At 35.4% G+C, this 23,310-nt stretch overlaps 1 protein-coding gene across 1 annotated transcript in view; it reads right to left on the reverse strand.

Moving 5' to 3' along the window:
* MYO18B (myosin XVIIIB) overlaps window positions 1-23,310 on the reverse strand; it is a 1,229,288-nt gene that overhangs the window by 128,211 nt on the left and 1,077,767 nt on the right. The window contains exon 41 of the mRNA XM_053702090.1: window positions 10,105-10,238. Within this exon, the coding sequence (XP_053558065.1) occupies window positions 10,105-10,238 (134 nt within the window). The remainder of the gene's footprint in view (window positions 1-10,104; window positions 10,239-23,310) is intronic.

A 23,310-nucleotide genomic window follows, 5' to 3' on the forward strand; every position in this document is an offset into this window, starting at 1 on the left:
CTTTTCAGATTACAGTACTGTATACTATCTTTCTAATGTTACTATGTATATAAAAGTATTGAAAATGATAAAATGACAATACATTTGCGTGTATAAACTGTATTATGACATGTAAATATTGCCTAAATTACATGATATTGTTGTTTACAATTGGCACCACTTTACTGATACAAATATGCTGGAACCAAATTATTCCGAAAACCAAACCTTTTCCAGTCCCAAGCAGTTTGGATAAAGGCTTTTGTACTTGTATCTACTTTTCATGCTCGTTGAATACAATTCTACCCTTATGAATAGGGATGGGCGAATGTTTCGCAACATTCGAAAAATGAAACAAATTTTAACACATTCGTTCATTCGAATCGAATTTCAAATGTTTACATAACATTCTAACATTAGTTTTTCGAAATGTTCGGTTTAAAATTTTACGATTACATTTGAAAATAGTTGTTTCGAAAAATTTGAATTTATATTTGTAATAGTATTTCTAATGCTTTTTCTTTAAATGTAATATTCGAATTATGCAATATTCGAATTCGAAAAATTCAAATTTATATGTTTGTAATAGTATTTCTAATGCTTTCTTTAAATGTAATATTCGAATTATGCAATATTCTATATAGAAACATTCAAAATGATATATTTGTATCTATTATGTATCAGTTTACTAGATTCCCTCCCTACCACATGAACTATTGAACTTTTGAATAGTATTTGTTAAATAGAATGTTAAATTCGACATTTCGAATGTGGACATTCGATATAATTATAAACATTCAGATTCAAAAGTGACATTTGAAAACTGTAAATAGCATTCGATTATAGAATTTTTAAGAATATTCGTTCTTATCAACATTCGGATTTATAAATCGAATTTCGGTAATAACATTCGAATTCGGAAATTTACACATTCGCCCATCCCTACTTATGAAGCTGAGGGGTACCCGAGTTCTTGCATTATTTTGACTTTCAGTCATACATACGGGCTCTTGGATACAACATAAACATTAAAGGGATAGGAAACTAAACAAATGTAATGGAAATGAAAGATGAATATTTTGAAATTCTGATTACATTTATTTTTAAACTAAAAGGAAGCACATGTTTATGCACAACTCTTTCCTAGGAAGACATTGCTCCCTGGCTGATAATAAATCAGCACTATTTATGAGCACAATCAGCAAAGACACACACACAAACATTAGAATATAGCATATTTATGCTCTGCACATTAATTTTTTTCTAAAAACCAAATGAATACATTTTAAAATATCGTCTTTAATGTTGCCTTTAAAGTGTAATTCTCTGAACAGACTGTGACTTAAATATTCCAAATACTTTTTGGAAATAATAAAAAATGTACATAAATAAGATGTGAATTCATTATGGAGCAGGTGTGCCAGAGATCCATATTATGCATATGCTAAAAGTGAACTAAATTGCCAATGTGCCATCTGCAATATCAAGGAAATATATGAGTGACGACTCTTTATAGACTAGTAACTAGTAGAAATAAAAAAGGTTTAAAAATTGTTCACAGAGAATATTATGAAGCCAAAATATTCAGTATCAATAGAATTTCTTTTTAGATCAGCTTGCAGTGACTTGAGACCTGTTTATGTTCTTGTACAATGGTTCTTATTGGGAATGCTGCATCTAAGATGATAATATTGTGGCTGTGAAAATATAAAATCTGTGATGCTGCCACTGCAAAAATGTGGATTCAGCACTGCTGTCATTAACCCATTGGATGCCAGCGAGGACTGGAACACATTTATGTACTAGTCATTGCAGTCTTCTCTGGAATTAAAGGGTTTAACTTTAAACCCTATTCTGACCCTATCGTTAATCTCTAATCCTAACTATGTCATAGATTATGATTTCATGCCGGCAAGATTTTGACATGGACTATTTTGGACGCTACTTTAACCAAACATTCCTGGGGATTATTTTGTAATCCCTTAACGGTCATGACATATCATGTACGTCGCCGGTTATCAAGGACCATGCTATTATACCCTTCCTCCTCCCTTCTTATTACCGGAAATAGCACGGTCTTGCCGCTGGTGGCGAGGCTCCACTATTAGTAGCACAATCCCAATAGAAAGACCAGAGGGAGTTACATTTAAGGGTCAGTATGAATGTTTCAGGACATATGCCAGTGGTGCGAGACAGGTTAAAAAGATGAGCTAGGGCAGGAGTTAAAGAATTTTGGGAAGGAATGATGTCAAGTGCAGAGGTTGTGAGATGAGAAGATTGGAGTGTGAAGGCTTCTTCTGTAACAGGAAATAAATAACAAAGAATTTCATTAACAGAAGAGGTGGGTAGAAGTGTTTTGAAGAGATGTCTTTCCTAATGGTGTCCATTTTATTTTTGAAGTGTTCAGCAATAATCTGTAATATGTTATATGAGATATGTTAGTGCACGCTGCGCTATCCATTAAAAGTATAGGATGTGCTGGCCGCACTAACATTCTCTAGTAAAACTATTTTACCCTTCATTTGCAATACCAGTTAATGCACTATTCTTAGTACAAGGCAATTATATGGATAGAGTAACCCTGCACTATCAATAGTACTCCACTTGTAATCTAGTACATATATTTTCTTTTAGCAAAAAAATTATATTTCAAGTCATATGATTTGACAGGCTTAGTATATTTTTAAAAGAAAAATGTAAACAATATTTTTAAGAACCTTGTAATATTTCTATTACTTTAAGAAGATGGTGACACAATGTTTTAAATATAGCAAATGGGAATTTCTAGATGTTGTGCTACTGTGATTTATCAGTACAGCTCAGAGAAGAATAATTCCCATAAACTGCTCAAGAATGCTACTGGATTTGCAAGCTCAGCACCTAGTGACTGAATCTCAGCAATCATTTTCTCATTGTCTTTTGGTCATTGTTTCATGTCGGTTGACCTATGATTTTAATCCCTATACATACATCTCTGATTATATTAATAATTACTATATTTTCATCAATAAAAAATACCCTCTCTGTAGTTTCTCCCATAGCAGTAAAAAATCATCATAATGCCTTTAAAGCATTCTTAAAATCTGGGGCAATATACATAAAATGGAGATAATGAAGTGTATTCGATAGTCTTAAGAGTCTGATGCATCACCCAATGTAAATTAATAGGTTATTCATGGAATAGGGATCAAAGTCCAGTATCTCCCTACTAGAGACATGAACTCTCAGATACATTAATTATGTCCTATAATGTACCAAAGCAGGATGCACTATTCCTATCTTGCTTGTTAGGATGACTGGACAAATTAAATGAATGAACTAAGCTCAATGTTAACAAAGGGAATATTTCATATAGTGTCATCGTTTTCTTGTTGAAAGATGTGCCTGTATTACAAAGTTCAATACTGCATTAATATAGAAAACCTATGTAAACAAAAGGCATCAGAAGAAATCAACCTTTTGGTGGGTATGTTGGACGAGAAGGAGACCCACCCTTTTTAAAGGGTGTTCCTGTATCATCTTTCAAAACAAATAACTCTATTGCTTGCGTGAGTACACAATCCCTTTTAAATGGTAAAGCATTTTTAAGATATCAAAGAAAGGAATTTCTGAAAACATTGTGTTAACATAATCTTAGGCTGAATGGAATATATGATGAAACATAGAAAAGATTGGAGTTACATTGCCAATATAAGGCTTGTTTCTCTGAGCCGTAAATAGGTTTGCGTGAGGTTGCAACCGATAATTATGCTGTCGGAAGCAGTTTTGTTTATTGAGGTCTTCAGATGGCGCGTCATACCTCAAAATAATTTTGCATTCCATAAAAAGTATTAGAAGCCATTAAGGAATAACTTTAAATGGGTTTTCATTGACAGCACAAACTGGTAATACACTATCAGAGGCTGTCAATACATTAAAAAATTACAACCAGCTCAGCTAGGTGTAAAATTTTAAATCTTGCAAACAATGCAAGTGTTTCAAAGTAAAACATATTTAATATGTAATATTTATTGTTGTCCCATGGATAGTTGCACTTATGTTCACATGGAAATATCATTATGTATTTACGTATAAAAATATATGCAAGTGCATATCTACAAAATTCCAACTAGACCTATCCCTAGGGCAGCAATGCATATTACATATATTAATAAAGTATAAAATATAATTGTAATGAAAAATAGTATTTGCTTATCGTTAAAAAATATGTATTATAAATAAGCGTATCTTTGTTTTTCTTTCTCTTTAGAGGTGATCACTGACAAGGAGAGTAGACGTTAAACATACCTTTTATAGTGTAAGTTTGGATTACCATAGCAGCTAACTTGATTTTTAAGAAATCTGACGTTGGTTGAAAGGGTTAACACAACGTTAACTTACACCTATACAAAAAGAGCAAATGTACGCAAGGCACAAAATATTTCAATGAAACCTGGTACTATAATGGAGCCAGTAAAGGGACAGTCTACTCCAGAATTTGTATTTAAAAAAAAAAAAAATCCCTTTTTTGCATTCACATAAGAGGCGGCCTTCAAGGGCTTAAAAATTAGCATATAAGCCTACCTAGGTTTAGCTTTCAACTAAGAATACCAAGAGAACAAAGCAAATTTGATGATAATAGTGAACTGGAAAGTTGCTAAAAATTACATGCCCTATCTGAATTAATGAAAGTTTAAATTTGACTAGACTGTCCCTTTAACTTTCCGCCACATCGGTAACTTACGGCTCCATTATTTACGGCTTAATGGAAACAAGTTCATTGTGCGTTACATAGAAAAAAAAAGAATACTGGTGAGTTGGCTAGGTATTTTCAGTGCTGAATCATCTTCCTGTATTGTCTGCATATTTCATTAAAATAAGAAAAAAGGCTGCAGAAGATGATCTTTACAAGTTATTTAAATTGTAAAATATGCTGCTCAGATTTATAATTGGAGCAATGAAATAAGTTTTTAATTACACTTAATCAAAATATGGTGCTCAGAGTTTAAAACAAGCATTCATAAATAACAGTATATAGCCTGCCTGATTCCTGTAATTGCTAATTTTGCAATGTGCCAACGGTATTGTACTGCAGTGTGCTTTTTTCACGTCAAAAGAAAATCTGGATGAGAAAGCAAATGGAAAAAAAGGGTTGAAACAGTGAGAGGTATTGATAAAGTTCTGCAGTATGGTCACTGCTTGATATTGTTCACAGTAACTAGAGCTCAGAGCAGATTGTGCAATAAATGAAATTTGACATGCAAACACAGGACTTGTATTGAACAACTGAGCCTTGTATTGAAAATCTTTAATCCATCTCCTGGAGGTTCTCTTGTGTTGAGGCAAAAAAAAGGGAATTAATTATTTTTTATCTATAATAATACTGGAAAATGCTGCATAGTTTTCTTTCACAGTAATAACTAAGTCTTGCAGTTAAAGGGAACAAAATCCCAGTTATGCCAAAAAGGATTTGTTGATAATTGACTTATTGTATAAATAAATGTAACTTTTGTACAAAATCTTGGTTTATTTATGTATTTAAATGGGGTAGTTTTTTTTCATTTAATTTCCCCACATTTAAAGAGGGGCTTCTATGCACATGACAACCTATTGTCTTCATACAGATTGCGGCCTGTGTGTAGACCATACCCCCCAACTGTCCCGATTTTCGTGGGACAGTCCCGATTTTAGGGGTCTGTCCCGGGTTGCTAGCCATTTGTCCCGATTTTCCCCATGCATTTAAATTTTTTTTTTTTTTTTTAATTCTATTGGGCCCCTACTCAGAAGCAGCTGGCTTTGCTCTCACAGGGTTAAATACCTGTTAGATTCCCTGTGGAAAAGGAATGGTGTGTGGGTTAAGCAGGAGTAAGAAGGCTGTATATACTCTGACCACGGGTAATGGTGACCTCTCTAACCTACCTCTGGTAGTGATGATGTCTAACCCCTGGTGATAATACTAGCATGCCTTCAGTTTTATACAATGAGCAGTGCTAATACCAGGGTAATGAACAGTGGCAACCGCAGACTGCCAGATAATGTGCTTGCCAACCCCAGGACCCCATGCAATGAATTACAGATACCCATATATGATGTAGTGTGTGTGTCTGTCTGTATCCATAACTGTGTGTGTATATTTATGTATAAGTTTATGCTATATAGTGTGTGTGTCTGCATGTATAAATGTAAGCTATGTAGTGTGTGTATGTGTATCTGCATGTATAAGTGTATGCTATGTAGTGTGTATGTCTGCATGTATAAGTGTATACTATGTAGTGTCTGTGTATCTGCATGTATAAGTGTATGCTACATGTATAAGTGTATGCTATGTAATGTGTGTGTGTATCTGCATGTATAAGTGTATACTATGTAGTGTCTGTGTATCTGCCTGTGTAAGTGTATGCTATGTAGTGTGTGTATCTGCATGTGTAAGTGTATGCAATTAAGATAAAAATATTTAGCAATGCCTTTGCAAAGGCTAATTAAATACATAGCTCACATAGCCATACCAGTGGTTTGAGCTTGTGTTTGATTTGCTGCCTAAGTGTATTCAAATATATGACTTTATTTAGAATTTTTTATTTATATTACTTTGGTCTCATGATTTTTTAAGCCCCGCCCACCACATTTCATTTTTGTTTCCGTGAGGGGGGGGTGTGTCCCTCTTTTGAATTTTGAAATGTTGGGAGGTATGGTGTAGATGACCACTAGGGTTGCCACTTCAGCCGAATTTTCCTGGACATTTATGAGTTACACATGGTACAGGGAGAAAAATAAATAGAACTGTTGAAAGGCACAATACCCTCCATCATGTGTAACAAACAAATGTTCAGGAAAACATGGCTGATGTGACAACTCTAATGATGACCCATAGTCAATGTGAAAGGGGGTTTGCCAATTCAAAGTGGTTTGTCAATCCACACAATTAAGGGCCTGGGGATTGATTGTAGCCTAGTGGGTGACATGCCCAAGGCTTCAATGCTGCTGATAATGTTGCCACACATGCATGAAGATGTCTTAAAGGGGCAGAGTCACAGTATCTGAAAGGGGGGAGGTTATTCAAACCACTCGATCTCTATTCTCTTAGCAGCTACAGATGATGAGTCTGGTTTTGAAAAGCACCATGATCCTCAAAAATAAAAAAATGTAAAAATTAAAAATAAAGGGTTTTACTGGGGAAGGGATTTTTTTTAATACCTCCTAGGTGATCAAAATGGTGACAGTGATCAACTAGCAGACAAAAGATGCTTATATTTCTACTCTGGCACAAAGGGGGTCCAAAGTTTTTATTACAACCCCCAAAGCCTGTATGTTTCCCTCTTTCAAATGTGGATACCCTTGATAACAATTTAGTAAGATGATCACAGCAGCAAAGCAATATAAATATATTAATGGTATGTTCTGAATCTGCTGGGCCTGCTGATAATGAAGCAATATATCATTTGTGTGAGTCACTCACTGAAATATGACTTACAATAGCGTTTATATTTAAGCAGCAAAAAAAGCTCAACATCATCTTAGCACAGGAGAAAGGCTCATAGTTATACATAAACAGACATATATTCCTCACAAATGTTATATAATTCATATGAAGGGGCCTCAAACTGTACCAAGCTTTATTTGCAGCGCAGGCTCATATGCATGAACCTGCAACCACAAATTTTAGAAACAGAAACTCCTTTATCCTCTCTGCCACATCACAGGTGGTGAGGTAAATCACCTTGACAGTTGCTTGTTTAGAGTAATTGACATGCCCTGCTCATGCGCAACTGTTTGCATAAGAGCAGGGGGCAGCATTGCACAAGAGTGTTCTTGTGCAATGTTAAATGGTGCCATGTGATGCTGCATAGCAAGTGATGATTGCAGGAGGATAGGTTCTCTTCTGTGCCCACCTTCAATCTTGATTTCTGTTAGACTGTGCTAGACTGTGTAAACACATGAAAACCTGTAAGAAACAAGCTTTTAAAGATTTTTTTTTCAAGAATTTACAAGATTAAGTGTTAATGGTGTTTATTTGTAAGACATTTTTACTCCAAATTTTAATAATATTAAAAGGAAAAAAAGTCAAAATTAAACTTTCATGATTCAGATGGAGCATGTCATTTTAAAACACTTTTAAATTCCCATATATTATTAAATTTACTTTGTTCTTCTGGTATACTTTGTTGAAAAGCATAAGTACAGATTCTCAGCAACAGCAATGCACAACTGCGAGCTAGCTGGGGATCAGTTGCTACACACAGTTTTTTTTTTTTTTTTTCATTGGCTCACCAGATGTGACCAGCCATCTCCCAGTAGTGCATTGCTGCTTTGTATGTGACATTACTTATGTGTTTAACCCCTTTGCAAGTAACTGTGCAGTAATAAAATGCGCTAACATATTAGGCCATTTTCTTTTTGCACTTCTATGTCCCTTAAATTCATGACATTCATGCAATTAATATTTTTATATAATTTTCTGTTAATTTTTAAAAATGTCCTAAGACTTAATTGCAATCATGAACAAACATTCAGATTATTGTATTATATGCTTGTTAAATAGACTTGTGCGTGGTGGAAAAATTTGTTTTGGTTCGTTTCGGACCGTTTCGAATTTTGTTTTCGGATCGATTCGAATTTGGATACATTCAAATGCATTTATTTTGGATTCAAATAAATTCAGATGTATTTGGATGTATTCGGTTCAGATTCGATACGTAAATTCAGAAGTTCGGTATGTGTTAGGTGGGATGTGCTGTGCATCAGACTAGTACTATGTACTATTATATTAGGTGTAACCCATAGCAGAGTGATATAACCTAATATACTGTACAATACTAGTGTAATTGTGATTAGTCCATGGCCATCCAAATGTAACGAATAAATCTGAACTAATTAAGATTTATTTATTAGTTTCATTGCTACGGTAATTCAGACATTCGAAATGATCCGAAGCTCCGAATTTGACAATTTCGTCCGAATTTCGATTCAGAACAAAACGAAACGCACATATCTATTATTAAATTTGAACTGAGCATGCTCAGCTATGTTGTGTGAAGAGTGTAAGGGGTAGATTTAATAAACAGCAGATGCTGCTATCTACCCCGTAGTTTCCGGCTCACCAGAAACATAAGTTAAGAAGCTGCAGTCATAAGAACGCTGCTCCTTATCTTGTCTGCCACTGCAATTATCCCGATCCGATTGGGATGATTGATACCCCCTGCCGTGAATGTGCAGGGGCGGAATTGCACAAGCATTTCAGTAAAAATGCTTGAGCAATGTTAAATGCCTTAAGCGTATGCTGTCAGCATGTAGCGATGTCGAGCAGACATGATTCGCTACAGCAAATCATGTCCGCCCGACATATGATAAATTGACCCCTAAGGGGCATATATATTAAGCTCCGTATAGAGCTTGAAGCCCTGTGTTTCTGGCGAGCCTTCAGCCTCGCCAGAAACACCAGTTATGAAGCAGCGGTCTAAAGACCGCTGCTCCATAACCTGTCCGCCTGCTCTGAGCAGGAGGACAGACATCACCGCAATTCAACCCGATCGAGTACGTTCGGGTTGATTGACACCCCCTGCTGGCAGTCGATTGGCCGTGAATCTGCAGGGGCGGCGTTGCACCAGCAGCTCACAAGAGCTGCTAGTGCAATGCTGAATACGGAGAGCATATTGCTCTCCACATTCAGCGAGGTCTGTAGGACCTGATCCGCACTGTCGGATCAGGTCCGACAGACCTTTGTTAAATATGCCCCTAAGTTTGAATTTGATAAATAAAAAAGTCATGTAAAATCTGTTGCGAAAAGTGTTTCCTGAAGGATTGAAATGGAGGAAGCGGGGAATCTCCTTCTAAAATTATATCACGGGTTAAAAATAAAAATAAATATTAGTTTTCTAATGGTTTTAAATGCCTTCAGGTTTGAATATCTGGTATCTATCTTGCCATAGAGTATCAAAAAAGTTGATTGGATCATTCACTTTTTGGAGATTTTCTAAAGTACTATTAATTGAAAATCTGAAAATGGAAGAATTTGATCTCTCTTGAGTACAGTAATAATTAGAATATTTCTGATATTTAGCAACTATCTTAATGCACTGCAGAATACTAAATACTAATAAAGTGTAGCATTCCCATATTGTACACTGCTTTAATTTCACATGACAATACCTTTCTGTGTCACTGTCATCACTTGATTCAACTTCCTCTAGTGCTGCCTGCAGATCTGCAATACGTCGGATTGATGTCTCTAGATCGGCTTGCAGTGTCTGCCTTACTGAAGACAGCTCAAATACTTGTGTCTCCTAGAAACAAAGAATTTTAAAACCAATTATTATTTGTATTATATCAATATATATACTTTTCTGTGCTTAGATACAGAAAGCTGCACAAAATATTTCTCATCTCCAAACAGGACAAGATTCTAGTATATTTGTGACTTCATCAGTTTAATTGTGTTCATGGAGGCATTCACTCAAATAATCTCCTTTTGTCAGGCATCAATCACCTTTAATGCAAATCTGGCAGTTACAAAATATTATCAAAGTACTGCAGTCAAAACTGTAACACTCAAAATCTGCCACCTGCAAGATTTTTTTTTTTTTTAAATCCCTTTTTTAATTTAATTTAATTTAATGCAACATTTAAATATCAAATATAACATTAGATTAAATATTAACGTTTGAATGTTGTCTAATAAGGATTAAATTAAAATGCAGGAAGCAGGGAATCTTCTTTGTAAGCCCAATGGGATCAATATTCAAACAGAATGTCTGAATCCTATATAATATATTTGAATGATAATATAAATTCTATTATTTGAATATCAAAATTCTGATACTCAACCATCTCTGTGAACATGCAACATTTAAACTGAAAAAATTAAAGAGAGGGAGCTACTATATTTAATAAGATTCATATATAAGTGGGAGGAGCAAATACAATAAATCAAGCATGCTATGGATATGGTGGTAAGTAAACCTTTAGATCACTTAAAGAACATAAAACACTTGAGAATAAAATATAGAATGTAAATTATTTCAAAGTTTAATTATGCATTGTGAAGAAAACAACATTATGTATTTCCTCCACTTTACTGCATTTTAAAAATGTTTAGTTTCCCAATTCTGTGAGAACTGAAGAATTCAATACCATAACTTTGCAATATTTTACCCAGTTATAGTTTGATCAGTGCAGTAGCTCACATTAGCTCATTTACAGCTCACTAATTGGGCTCAATGTTTTTTTTTAAAAGGGTGCTAGACAAAAATGAAGTTATGTTAACAGAAATGCAGTTTAAACAATTTTGAAATTATATTTTGTAGGCAAATCTGTTGTTGAAGTGTTTAACTGCACATATATGTATGTGTGTGTGAGTGTGTATAAATGACATAGCCAAAGATTAGCCTTAGAATGTGCAAATCTGTTATTTAAAAAAAAAAAAAAAATGTTTAAATATTGACAAAAAATGAGTGTAAAGTTTACATGCATATAAAGCAATGGGTGCTGCCATGTTGTAACCTAGGTTTTCTTTCCTGCTAAGGTAAATCAGAGACAGTTATAAATTGGTTACTAGAATGTGCAACCAATAATTTGAATAGAATGTTGCAGTTTGATGGAAGGCTGTGCAGACTGAATAAAAAAAAATGGTTCTTACTTGTTTCTTTTATTTTTTAAATCTCCAAAATTCAGAGTTCATAAACAAGATTTCTAAATATTTTTGTTTTGTTATTCCACCATATTAATGTCAATGAAATGTTGATTAATTTCACCAAATTTGCAGGACATGTAATATTTTATAAACTGATTTTGCTGAAATCAATTTTTACATTATTTACACATTAATTATTTGATATCCCTTGTATTTCAAAAGTCCTTGCGTACTACACATGCATAGCTTTTTTCATTACCTATAAAAAAGCTGCACTTATTTTACCAGTAATACATCCACTGTAATCCTTGGAAATTATTACTTCTTACATCATATAGGCAAATAAGTATTTGTCAAATTGTCCCTTGTAATTAAGACCGTTGAACCATACAGATGATGTGTAAATGGAAGTCTGGTAAATGTACGACGTTTGAGTAACACATCTTGGAAGTAAAGAAACACACACATACCTGGCTCTATGCACCCTTATCAGAATTTGTATAGACTAAAAATGCTGGAAATGTAAGATTGCAGAATTATTTGGACATTCCCTGGGAGATGAGTGTGATGTGAATTGCATTTTGTAGACAGTTTATTTGAAATCCCAAACACACAACAAAGTGCACCCTGCAAATTTAACATGATTAAAGCTGCCAGCTGTAAAATTGCCATCTCAGTAGTGACAGGGTGAGAGATGATTAGTGGTGCCTGTACAGACAGCCCTTGGTGCTGCAGCCAGCAGACTGTCAGAGTAAATAATGGAAAACCTGATACTGTGGGGTGAAAGGGCCTAAAGGGAATAGCAACCAAGTTCATAAACGCATGCATAGAAGTATCTACACTTTCACTGCTGGAACTCTGCTTAACACACACAAGTTCTGCAAAACAATAACAGTATGACACGCACTGCTTTACTTATATTGCCATTTCCATTTCCTGTTGGAGATACCACTAGTGTTGTAGCACACCAGGCAAGAAATCATTTCTGGCCACTGACACAAATAGAAGCTGATATGGAGCACCCTGTGCAACTGATTGATTACAAAAGAGATTTCTGTCAATTACCATAAATAGAGTTTATGCTTAGAACAGCTGCCATGTATGTTAACAGGTGACCACAAATACCAACAGTATATTTTACATCCCCCTTGAGATTACTAGCCCAAAGTATTTGTTTATTATTAATTATAGTTTCTATATAGATATGCTTTTTTTCTTTTCTACATATATATTATAATTTTTTGTTGTCGCTGTAAGATACATTGTTAATGTATTAGCAATTCAATGGAAAATTAATTCTAGAGCCTTTGGATAGTCCAACCTACTCTCAATATGGTTATTAAAACAAGAGAGAAAGCTTAAACAAAGCTTAAAACATATTAGTCCACCAATAATCTCTAAAATACCTTATGGGTCATGTTACTTATTTACTATTGCGAAATGCCAACATAAAATATGGCAGCAGGGTGAAATCTCTAAAACACCTTATGGGTCATGTTACTTATTTACTATTGCGAAATGCCAACATAAAATATGGCAGCAGGGTGAAATCTCTAAAACACCTTATGGGTCATGTTACTTATTTACTATTGCGAAATGCCAAAATAAAATATGACAGCAGGGTGAAATCTCTAAAACTCCTTATGGGTCATGTTACTTATTTACTATTGCGAAATGCCAACATAAACTATGACAGCAGGGGGAAATCTCTAAAACTCCTTATGGGTCATGTTACTTATTTACTATTGCGAAATGCCAACATAAAATATGACAGCAGGGTGAATTCTCTAAAACACCTTATGGGTCATGTTACTTATTTACTATTGCAAAATGCCAACATAAACTATGACAGCAGGGTGAATTCTCTAAAACACCTTATGGGTCATGTTACTTATTTACTATTGTGAAATACCAACATAAAATATGGCAGCAGGGTTAATGTTACCAACTCATTTAAAAAAAATATAGAACTGGACACTGAAGTTTAAAACTTTAATCCCAAATAGGAAACTCATTACTTTTGGTTTGTGGAACAGTTTTGTCAAAAGTAATGCAAGAAAGTATTTTAGCATAAATAAAACCATTATTTCTAAGTATAATAACTAATTTAAACTGCCCCACTTGCCATTTACCTAGAAGTGCACAATACAACTACAGCAAAGAAGTCAAAGGTACAATTACAAACCCAGGTTGACAAGAGTTATTTTAATTGAATTTGAAATGTGTATTCTACGTATTTAGTACAAATTAAAAGGGTCTTTTGTATTCTTTCTTCTGACTGAGGATTATTGTGTTGTCTAGTTCTGTAACAAAGAGCTGCAGAAAAAAGATACATATTCAATAACAAAACGCCTATTGGTAGCAAAAATGGTGCAATATAAAGAATGCATTGGATCCAACTGATTTTAACAGGATTCTAGAAATAATGTATTCGACAGACATAAGACTTTAAAGGGGTAATGGCACTTTAGTATTATGTAGCATTTTCATTCAATTTAAAATTCCAGTTATAATAGGGTCCTTAAGAATAATAAGGAAAGGCATAAAAAACATTTAAAAACACATTATGGAGGTCATGAATAAAGGCATGTATGATAAACTGCAAAAACAACAATAACCCATGCTAATTAATGAAACACATTTGCGCAAGCTACTTTATAACAACATTGGTTAAAAAAAAAAAAGAAAAAAAGTTAAAACAAATACAAGGGGAGTAAAAGGGCAACAAGAAAATTGGCTAATTTGTTAGAGAATTTTATTATAGCATTATCGCTTGCAAAGGGAATAAACCTGTTGAGCTACATTATAAATGGAGCACAAAAATATTAGCACTATTGTGCGTTAACATCAATCAAGCGAAATCAATAGCACTTCTATCCTTTTGCACTTATATATAAAAGTTATTTATTATTGTTTAAGTGATAGTTCTTGGTGCGCTAACATCTGCAAGTGTCGTAAATCCCTCACATAGTAGACTTTTATGGTGACATTTAGTAAAAGTCATGTCCAATATCACTCAGTTGCTAAGTTGACGGTGCGCTAAGCCAATTTATCTATCTATCTATCTATCTATCTATCTATCTATCTATCTATCATCTAAAACCAATGACAATGCACTCCCTGCAAATTTTCCACAACTGCCTGGGTACTCAACTTAAATCCACATAGTACTCCAATTTATTGAAACTCAAAGGACTTTAATATAAAACTTTAATTTTTAATAAAGAGCCATGGAACCCACAATTTTTCTTTCATGATTCAGATAACGAATACAATTTTAAACAGCTTTCCATTTTACTATCAATTTTGTTTCATTTTATTGGTATCCACCAAAGACAGAAGTTTTCAAACCTGTGCTCAGGCCTCCGTAAGATTCAGAATTTCAGGATCACCTTGGGTGCTCTGGCCTATAACTCACTACTGTCTAGGCCCTACTATAGTAGACTGTCTTAAATATTAAAGTTAAGCAGACTGAAATTTCATATATGAGCATGCAGATACCCAACTGATGAAGTGTAATTTCTATTAAAAAGCACTATGTACCATCTCTTTCAAATGTTGCCATGGCCCTGTGCTCTTACCTGGTCCAATTATAGAGCTGACAACAAGAACAAACACCAGCACTACCTGGTCTCAAGTTAATTTGTTTTACAAATAGACATCTAAATTAGTTTTCTGCTAGTTCACTGTATCAATTTGTATCAAGTGGAATTACTGTGAAAGCCAAAAACTATTCAGTTTCCACAACCTTGCTCAACTCTTTAGAGCAGTGCTTTCCAAACTGTGTGTCGGGACACACTAGTGTGTCGGCAGCAGTGTGTAGGTGTGTCCCTGCTTCAGCACAAATTTTTTAAAATGTAATTTAAAAAAATTTTTTTTTGGGTTTCTGACTTTCCGCCTGCCTGCTACGCATATCACATGGTTGACACAAGATTGATACCTAGGGGGTCACAGATCATCTTAACCAATTGGCATAGCTCAGTGGGAACTGAAACTATTCCCATTGGCGGCTTTGGTGGCACATTGGCTCATGACTGCACGTGTAGTCCCCTCAATTGGCTCGTGACTGCATGTGTAGTCAGTGAGTGGGACAGCAGTGTGTTTGCAGCGCGGGCAGTAGTCAATCGGACTCACCGAGCTCTGAGGGTGGCAGCTTAAATGCTGAGCAGAAGTCAGTGGTTTTTTTTTTTTGCAACTAGCTCCCAGTAGTGCGTTGCTGCTCCTGCTATTGATATATGGATAGGAAGTGGAAGCTTAAAAATGCTTGATGATGAAATGCGAGTGTCTTTATCTAATATTCCACCAAATATTCAGAAATTGTGTTCATCCCATCAACCTCATATATCCCATTAAAATAGTAAGTAGCTATTGGTGTTATTAAACTTTTTTTTAATTCTTGCACATACATACGGTTACTTGTAAATACATTTCGTTATTATATCATTTATGTATGAGTCGGTATCTCTTAAAACAAGTTAGTTTAACCTCCTGTTTGCCAGTAAAACTGAATTACTGTGTCATGAAATGATGTAGGTCTAAAAAGTGTGTCGCCAACATGAAAAGTTTGGAAAGCTCTGCTTTAGAGAAACCAGCATCCTTGCTTAAAGGGACAGTCAAAATTAAACTTTCATTATTCAGATAGGATATGCAATTTTAAGCAACTTTCAAATTTAATTTTTATCATCAAATTTGCTTTGTCCTCTTTGTTGAAAGCTAAACCTAGGTAGGCTCATATGCTAATTTCTAAGCCCTTAAAGGCCGCCTTTAATCTAAGTTAATTTTGACAGTTTTCCACAGCTAGACAGTGCTAGTTCATGTGCGTCATATAGATAACATTGTGCTCACTCCTGTGAGGTTATTTATGAGCCAGCAATGATTGGCTAAAATGCAAGGGTATTAAAGGGATTATCTAATTCTTAAAAAAATAAAAATTCTTTAGTAGACTGTCCCTTTAAAAGCATATCAATTGAAAAGCATACAACTTTACACCTATGGTTAAGCTTTCTCAAGAAGATTTACTTTGCTGAAATTATAGAGCTGTCACTGGTCACAGTATGTTTCTGCACTGAAGTAGATCAATGGTTTATTCTATGGTCATTTACAAATCTCTACCAATATATGATAATGCTAAGTTATATTTTGATATGTTTCTGCAATTTTCTCCTAAGAATGCACCTAGTTTCATATGTTTTCCATTTACATCTATCTTCATCTATGGAGCTTTCATGGCTTTGTACTAGTTTTTATGTATAAATATGTGGACACCTTACTAATTACAAACATTGGCATTACAATGGGTCATACGAAAAAGCTCAGATTAATTAAGTTTTTGCCCTAATATATCTGCCCCTGTCAACTGTAAGTGTTATTATTTTGAAGTTGAAGTGTCTGTGAGCAACAGACCAGAAACAAACAGGTAGTGAACATACACTTACAGTGCTGAAACACATAGAATTACCTATTATTTGTTCCACCACACGCTACAGAGTTCCAAACTGCCTCTAGAAGCAATAGGAACTTTATGTCGGTAGCTTCATGAAATGGGTTTCAATTATTGAGCAACTGTACATAAGCCTCACATCAACATGTACAATGCCATGCACCAGCTGAAGTGGTGTAAAGCACGTTGCCAGTGCCACTGGACTCTGCAGCAGTAGAAATGTTTTCTCTTGAGTGATCATCATACTTTACTATCTGGCAGTCTGATGGAAGAATCTGAGTAAGGCAGATGCCAGAAGAATGTTACCTACTGAAATGCATAGTACATAATGTAAAGTTTGGAAGAGGTATAATGGTCTGGGGCTGTTTTTCAGGGTTTGATCTAGGCCCCTTAGTTTCAATGAAGTGTCACCTTAATGATACAGGATTCAAAGACATTTTAGACAATTGGGTGCTTCCAACTTTGTTGAAATAGTTTGGGGAAAGCCCTTTCCTGTTCAAGCATGACTGTGCCCCTCACCCAAAGCAAGGTCCATGAAGACATGTCTTGAAGAGTTTGGTGTGGAGGAACTCAAGTGGCCTGAATAGAGCCCTCAACTCAACCTCATGGGACACCATTAGGATGAATTTGAATGCAGATTAAAAGCCAGATCTTCTTGTCTGACTTCAGTGTCTGACCTTACAAATGCGCTTTTTTGCAGAATGGGCAAAGGTGCTGGGGGGGCACTTCCATATTAACGTCTATGGTTTTGTAATGGGATGTCTAACAAGCTCATGTAGGTGAATTGGTCAGCTATGTGTATATATTAAAGTGTTTCAGTTAAAGGGACAGTAAACCTAAAAAATAATGTTATATAATTCTGCACATAGTGCAGAATTATATAACATTATTTTAGTGCTATAGTTATAAAAGCCTTTTTTCCCTTTTAATATTTAAAAAACATACCGCTTTTACAGACCCGCTCTCTGCTCTCTGCTGAGTGGTCTGTTTTTTTTAGTCAGCGCATCGGGCCAGCTGTATAGTCACAGCCCAGCCCGACCGCGCCATAACATTAAGTGAAGCTCGCTCCTGCTGTCAGGGCTGTGACTATACAGCTGGCCCGATGCGCTGACTAAAAAAAACAGACCCGCTCAGCAGAGAGCAGAGAGCGGGTCTGTAAAAGCGGTATGTTTTTTAAATAATAAAAGGGAAAAAAGGCTTTTATAACTATAGCAGTAAAATAATGTTATATAATTCTGCACTATGTGCAGAATTATATAACATTATTTTTTAGGTTTACTGTCCCTTTAAGCCAAGCAGTATCAGAGATAGGTGCCAGCAAACAATGTGTTTGCTGCTATCTATCTATATAGTATAGTTTTGCTACTTCTTTCTACCCTATGACACCTCAGTTTACTTATGTTATTGAATTTACATTTTTCTTGGTATCCTTTGTTAAAAAGTATAGCTAGGTAGAATAAGAAGCAGCAGTGCACTACTGTGAGCTAGTTCGTGAGTGGTGGTTACACGCATATGCTGCTTTTCATTGGCTCACCAAGGGGCCGATTTATCATAGTGCGAGCGGACATGATCTGCTTTAGTGGATCATGTCCACTGCAAATCGATAAATGCAGATAGCATACACTGTCGGCATTCATCATTGCACTAGCCTTTCTCGTGAAATGCTTGTGCAATGTTGCCCCCTGCACATTTGCGGCCGCTAGCAGGGGGTGTCAATCAACCCGACCACTGCTTCTTAAATCCTGTTTCTGGTGGAAACAGATGCATACAGGGCTTGATAAATCGGCCCCCAAATGTGTTGATCCCAAACGCTTTGCCATTTTTAACTATTTCTGTTTACATGTTAAGTATTGCTGTATCCTTATATAACTCAGTACATTTATTAAATATCAGTAAACAAAGGACAACTTTAAAATGATTAAAAATAACACCCTACCCTTTTCTGCCTGGTTAAACTTGTTTTGGAAGATCAAGAATGTGATTTGATATAATTTAGGCCTTTGAATATACAATAATATAGGATTTTACATACATTTTGTTTTTAAGATCATTTTAGTAGCCCTCAGTGACAGTTTTTTTTTGTTATTTATAACCTCCAGTATACTTGGTAGGGTCTAACTAGAGATCTATAAAGTGATAAAAACATTTAATTTTACTGCACCAATACTCCTCAAAACTGTTACCAATCCTTTGATTTCATTGCTTCTCTAACTGTAAATCATCTGAAACAATAACAGAAGAAGCCCGCTATCTGTTGTTGCAGTGAGGTAAGTATTATTGAGTTTACATTATTAGTGAAAATATATGGATTCCCTTGAAGACCACTGACATTATCACTGATAAATATATTAAGCTGTCATGCAGTCAATGGTAAAATTGCTGCCCAAAGCATTGCAAGCATCAGCAGAAGGAAGATTATCCTAGAAATGTATTAAAAACAAATATCACACTATCAGATTTCAAAACATAATTTGTAAAGTTGGGTTAGACTATTTAAAATGTCCCTTTAATGAGTTCTTGAAAAGCCAGGGACATATTTAAAGGGACAGTCTAGTAAAAATTAGATTTTATGACTCATATAGGGCATGCACTTTTAAACAACTTTTGAATTTACATTTATCATCAATTTTGCTTTGAAAGCTATTAGTTGAAAGCTAAATCTAGGTAGGCTCATATGCTAATTTCTTAGCCCTTAAAGGCCGCCTCTTATCTGAATGCATTGTGACAGTTTTTCACAACTAGAGGGTGTTAGTTCATGTGTGTCACATAGATAACATTGTACTCCTGGCCTGGCGTTAGCTAGTGGTCAGCACTGATTGGCTAAAATTAAAGTCTGTCAAAATAACAGAGATAAGGGGGCAGTCTGTATGGCTTAGGTACAAGGTAATCACAGAGGTAAAAAGTGTATTACTATAACTGTTTTGGTTATGTAAAACTGGTGAATGAGAAATAAATGTATTATCTATCTTTTTAAACAACAATTCTGGTGTACACTGTCCATTTAAGTGTTGTGCTGTTTAGACACAGGAAAATCTGCTGTCCCCCAAAACTCCCCACCTTCACCTATTTTAGCTTGTATTTGCCTCAGTTTCTCACAAATGTGCAGTTAATGATAAATTGTACTGTTAAATTTCTTTCCCCTTAAAGGGACATTAAACCCATTGAGACTGCAAAATAAATAAATATATATTATTTTGTCTTGTAATTTAATTCTGAAATTTGTGGGCTTTACAATTCTTGTTAAAAGTTTAAGTAGGGACTCCAGACTTGACACTGCTGTATGCCATCCAATTATAGCCTCAGCATAAAAGGACACCTAAGTATGGCAGCACCAATTGCTTTATGGATACTAAGGGGACGATTTATCAAATGTCTGTCCAACATGATCCACTCAGCGTATCATGTCCGACAGACATCACTGAATGCCGAAAGCATACGCTGTCGGCATTTATCATTACACAAGCAGTTCTGGTGAACTGCTTGTGCAATGCAGCCCCCTGCAAATTCACAACCAATTGGACGCTAGCAGGGGGTGTCAATTTTAGCGCAATTGTTGTGAGTGATGATATGTATCAAAATAAGAAGAAAGCGGAATACGCATGCGTGTCTCATGCACAAGCCAGAGACGTATATGACACTATCAAGGGGCCCATTTATCAAGCTCTGTATGGAGCTTAAGGGCTTGTGTTTCTGGCGAATAACCTGTCTGCCTGCTCTGAGGAGGCAGACAGACATCGTCGCAATTAAACCCAATCGAATACAATTGGGTTGATTGACACTCCACTGCTAGAGGCCGCGAATCTGCAGGGGGCGGTGTTGCGCCAGCAGTTCACAAGACCTGCTGGTGCAATGCTGAATGCGGAGAGCGTATTGCTCTCTGCATTCAGCGAGGTCTGTCAGACATGATCCACAATGTCGGATCATGTCCGACAGGCCTTTCATAAATAGGCCCCTTAGGGTGTAATGCATGCACACTTGAAACGTTAATTTCTGTCAATCAATATAGGCAAGATGGTGGGCAGACGAAAAAAGTACGGAGGCTAAATAAAAGGTAAAAAAAACAAGATTAGTTAAAAATTGAGGATAAATGATGAATGAACGTCAATTTTATTTTGAATCAACTGCTGAACGGCATGAGCGACTCACCCGGACTTAACGTTCTCTTTAAATATGAAAAATTAATTTTCTTGTTTTCAGGTATTTCCACTATCAATTGTCCTTTGATTTTATTAATGCACTCTAACAGGTTAGGGCCTCTTTTAGACTTCCAATGCTTCAAGATTAAAGATCTCCCTATCAATATTACTGTATTCACAAATTTAAAATTGACAAAAAACGAAATGGATGGCGCTGGTCTTGCAGAATAGTTAGTTTCTAATGATAAATAGAAATGGACTTGATGTGCAAGTTAAATCTGTTGCAATAATGTGCAATATACTCACTCCTTAAGTAATGTGAGTCCTGCTTCTATGGTATATCCCTTTGCGGTGTGTCCCTCTCCAAAGGAAACAACAAGGTGGTTTTCAACAGGGCTGGAAAAGGATTAGAACCTCATCAGCAGTAAAGTAATAACTTTAAGTTGAAAAAACAAGTAGTAACTTACTTATCCAAAAAAGCAAGTCCGGCTCGTCACAGAAAGAGTAATTTCAAATATAAGAGATAAAAAAGTGGTTTATTGTAGCTCTACGCGTTTCAACGCTCAAGCGTCTTTTTCAAGAGCAATAAAAGACAATAAAAACAAGTAACAGTTACTTGTTTTTATTGTCTTTTATTGCTCTTGAAAAAGACGCTTGAGCGTTGAAACGCGTAGAGCTACAATAAACCACTTTTTTATCTCTTATATTTGAAATTACTCTTTCAGTGACGAGCCGGACTTGCTTTTTTGGATAAGTAAGTTACTACTTGTTTTTTCAACTTAAAGTTATTACTTTACTGCTGATGAGGTTCTAATCCTTTTCCAGCCCTGTTGAAAACCACCTTGTTGTTTCCTTTGGAGAGGGACACACCGCAAAGGGATATACCATAGAAGCAGGACTCACATTACTTAAGGAGTGAGTATATTGCACATTATTGCAACAGATTTAACTTGCACATCAAGTCCATTTCTATTTATCATTAGAAACTAACTATTCTGCAAGACCAGCGCCATCCATTTCGTTTTTTGTCTATTGCTTATACAGTCCTTGGGGAGAGACTGAGGAAGGGCAGCGGTCACTTCATTTAACAAGGAGAGTATTGTTTTTTAGCACATTGTGTTGAGCATATTTGTTTTTTCTGTTAACATCTACTTGTTTGCCACACACATTTCTGTACAGTTGACAAATTTAAAATTGACCTGTGTTCTAGGGGTTTGGAACATAAAAAAGTTATCTTCTTTATCAAGCTTAGTCTCTTTGTTATTGACTCTATTCAACCAAAAATAAAGGCCTAGATTACGAGTTGTGCGTTAGGGTTAAAAAGATGCGTTAAAAGGTCCTAACGCTGCTTTTTAATGCCTGCTGGTATCACAAGCCTTGCAGGTACAGGTGTACTGCTCACTTCTTTGGCCAGACTCGGAAATACCGCAAATCCACTTACGTCAATTGCGTATCCTATATTTTCTTTTTTTTTAACAAAAGTTTTTTATTGAGATTGTTGGCAATTACATAAGATAACACATGTCCATTTACATCATCAGAAAATATGCATATTATATAATACGGGAGAGCAGATATTGTAGGTGACTGAATAAACAATATATAAAACGCTTGTAAGTTTGTTATGAAAACGGTAGGACAGAGAATTTGCCATTAAATAAATGGTCAACAACCGTGTCATATGATATGATAAGCCATGGTTGTGGGAATGAAATATAAGCAAGGAAATGATCAATTATAGATTTTAAAAACACCTATCTGTTCGCCATTCCAAAACCTCACCCATGAATATGTAGATGAACTTAGCCTTACAAAATCTCTATTTTTTTTAATAGGGGAAGGAGTTAATAAGCAATAGTATGAAAAACTTTTGGGGGTAGTCAGCAGACAAGAGCTGCTTTAATAATAAGGGGGGACGGTGGGGACGCGTCCGGGAGGTTTAATGATATAGTGGTTTAGTTACGTAGATTGGGATACATTTAAAAAAGGCTGCATACTCTTGTGATCTAGGGGAGGACATAAGTGATTTAATAAATGGAGGTTGGGGATTAAACTATAGGCGAGTGATAAAAGTTGTTCTTATAAAACTGTCCAGTCAAACAATATCCCTGAGGGGAATTATAGTGAGCAATAAGTAACTGTGTAGTGCA

This window comes from Bombina bombina, chromosome 2, assembly GCF_027579735.1.
Source record: "Bombina bombina isolate aBomBom1 chromosome 2, aBomBom1.pri, whole genome shotgun sequence".
NCBI classification, from domain to species: domain Eukaryota; kingdom Metazoa; phylum Chordata; class Amphibia; order Anura; family Bombinatoridae; genus Bombina; species Bombina bombina.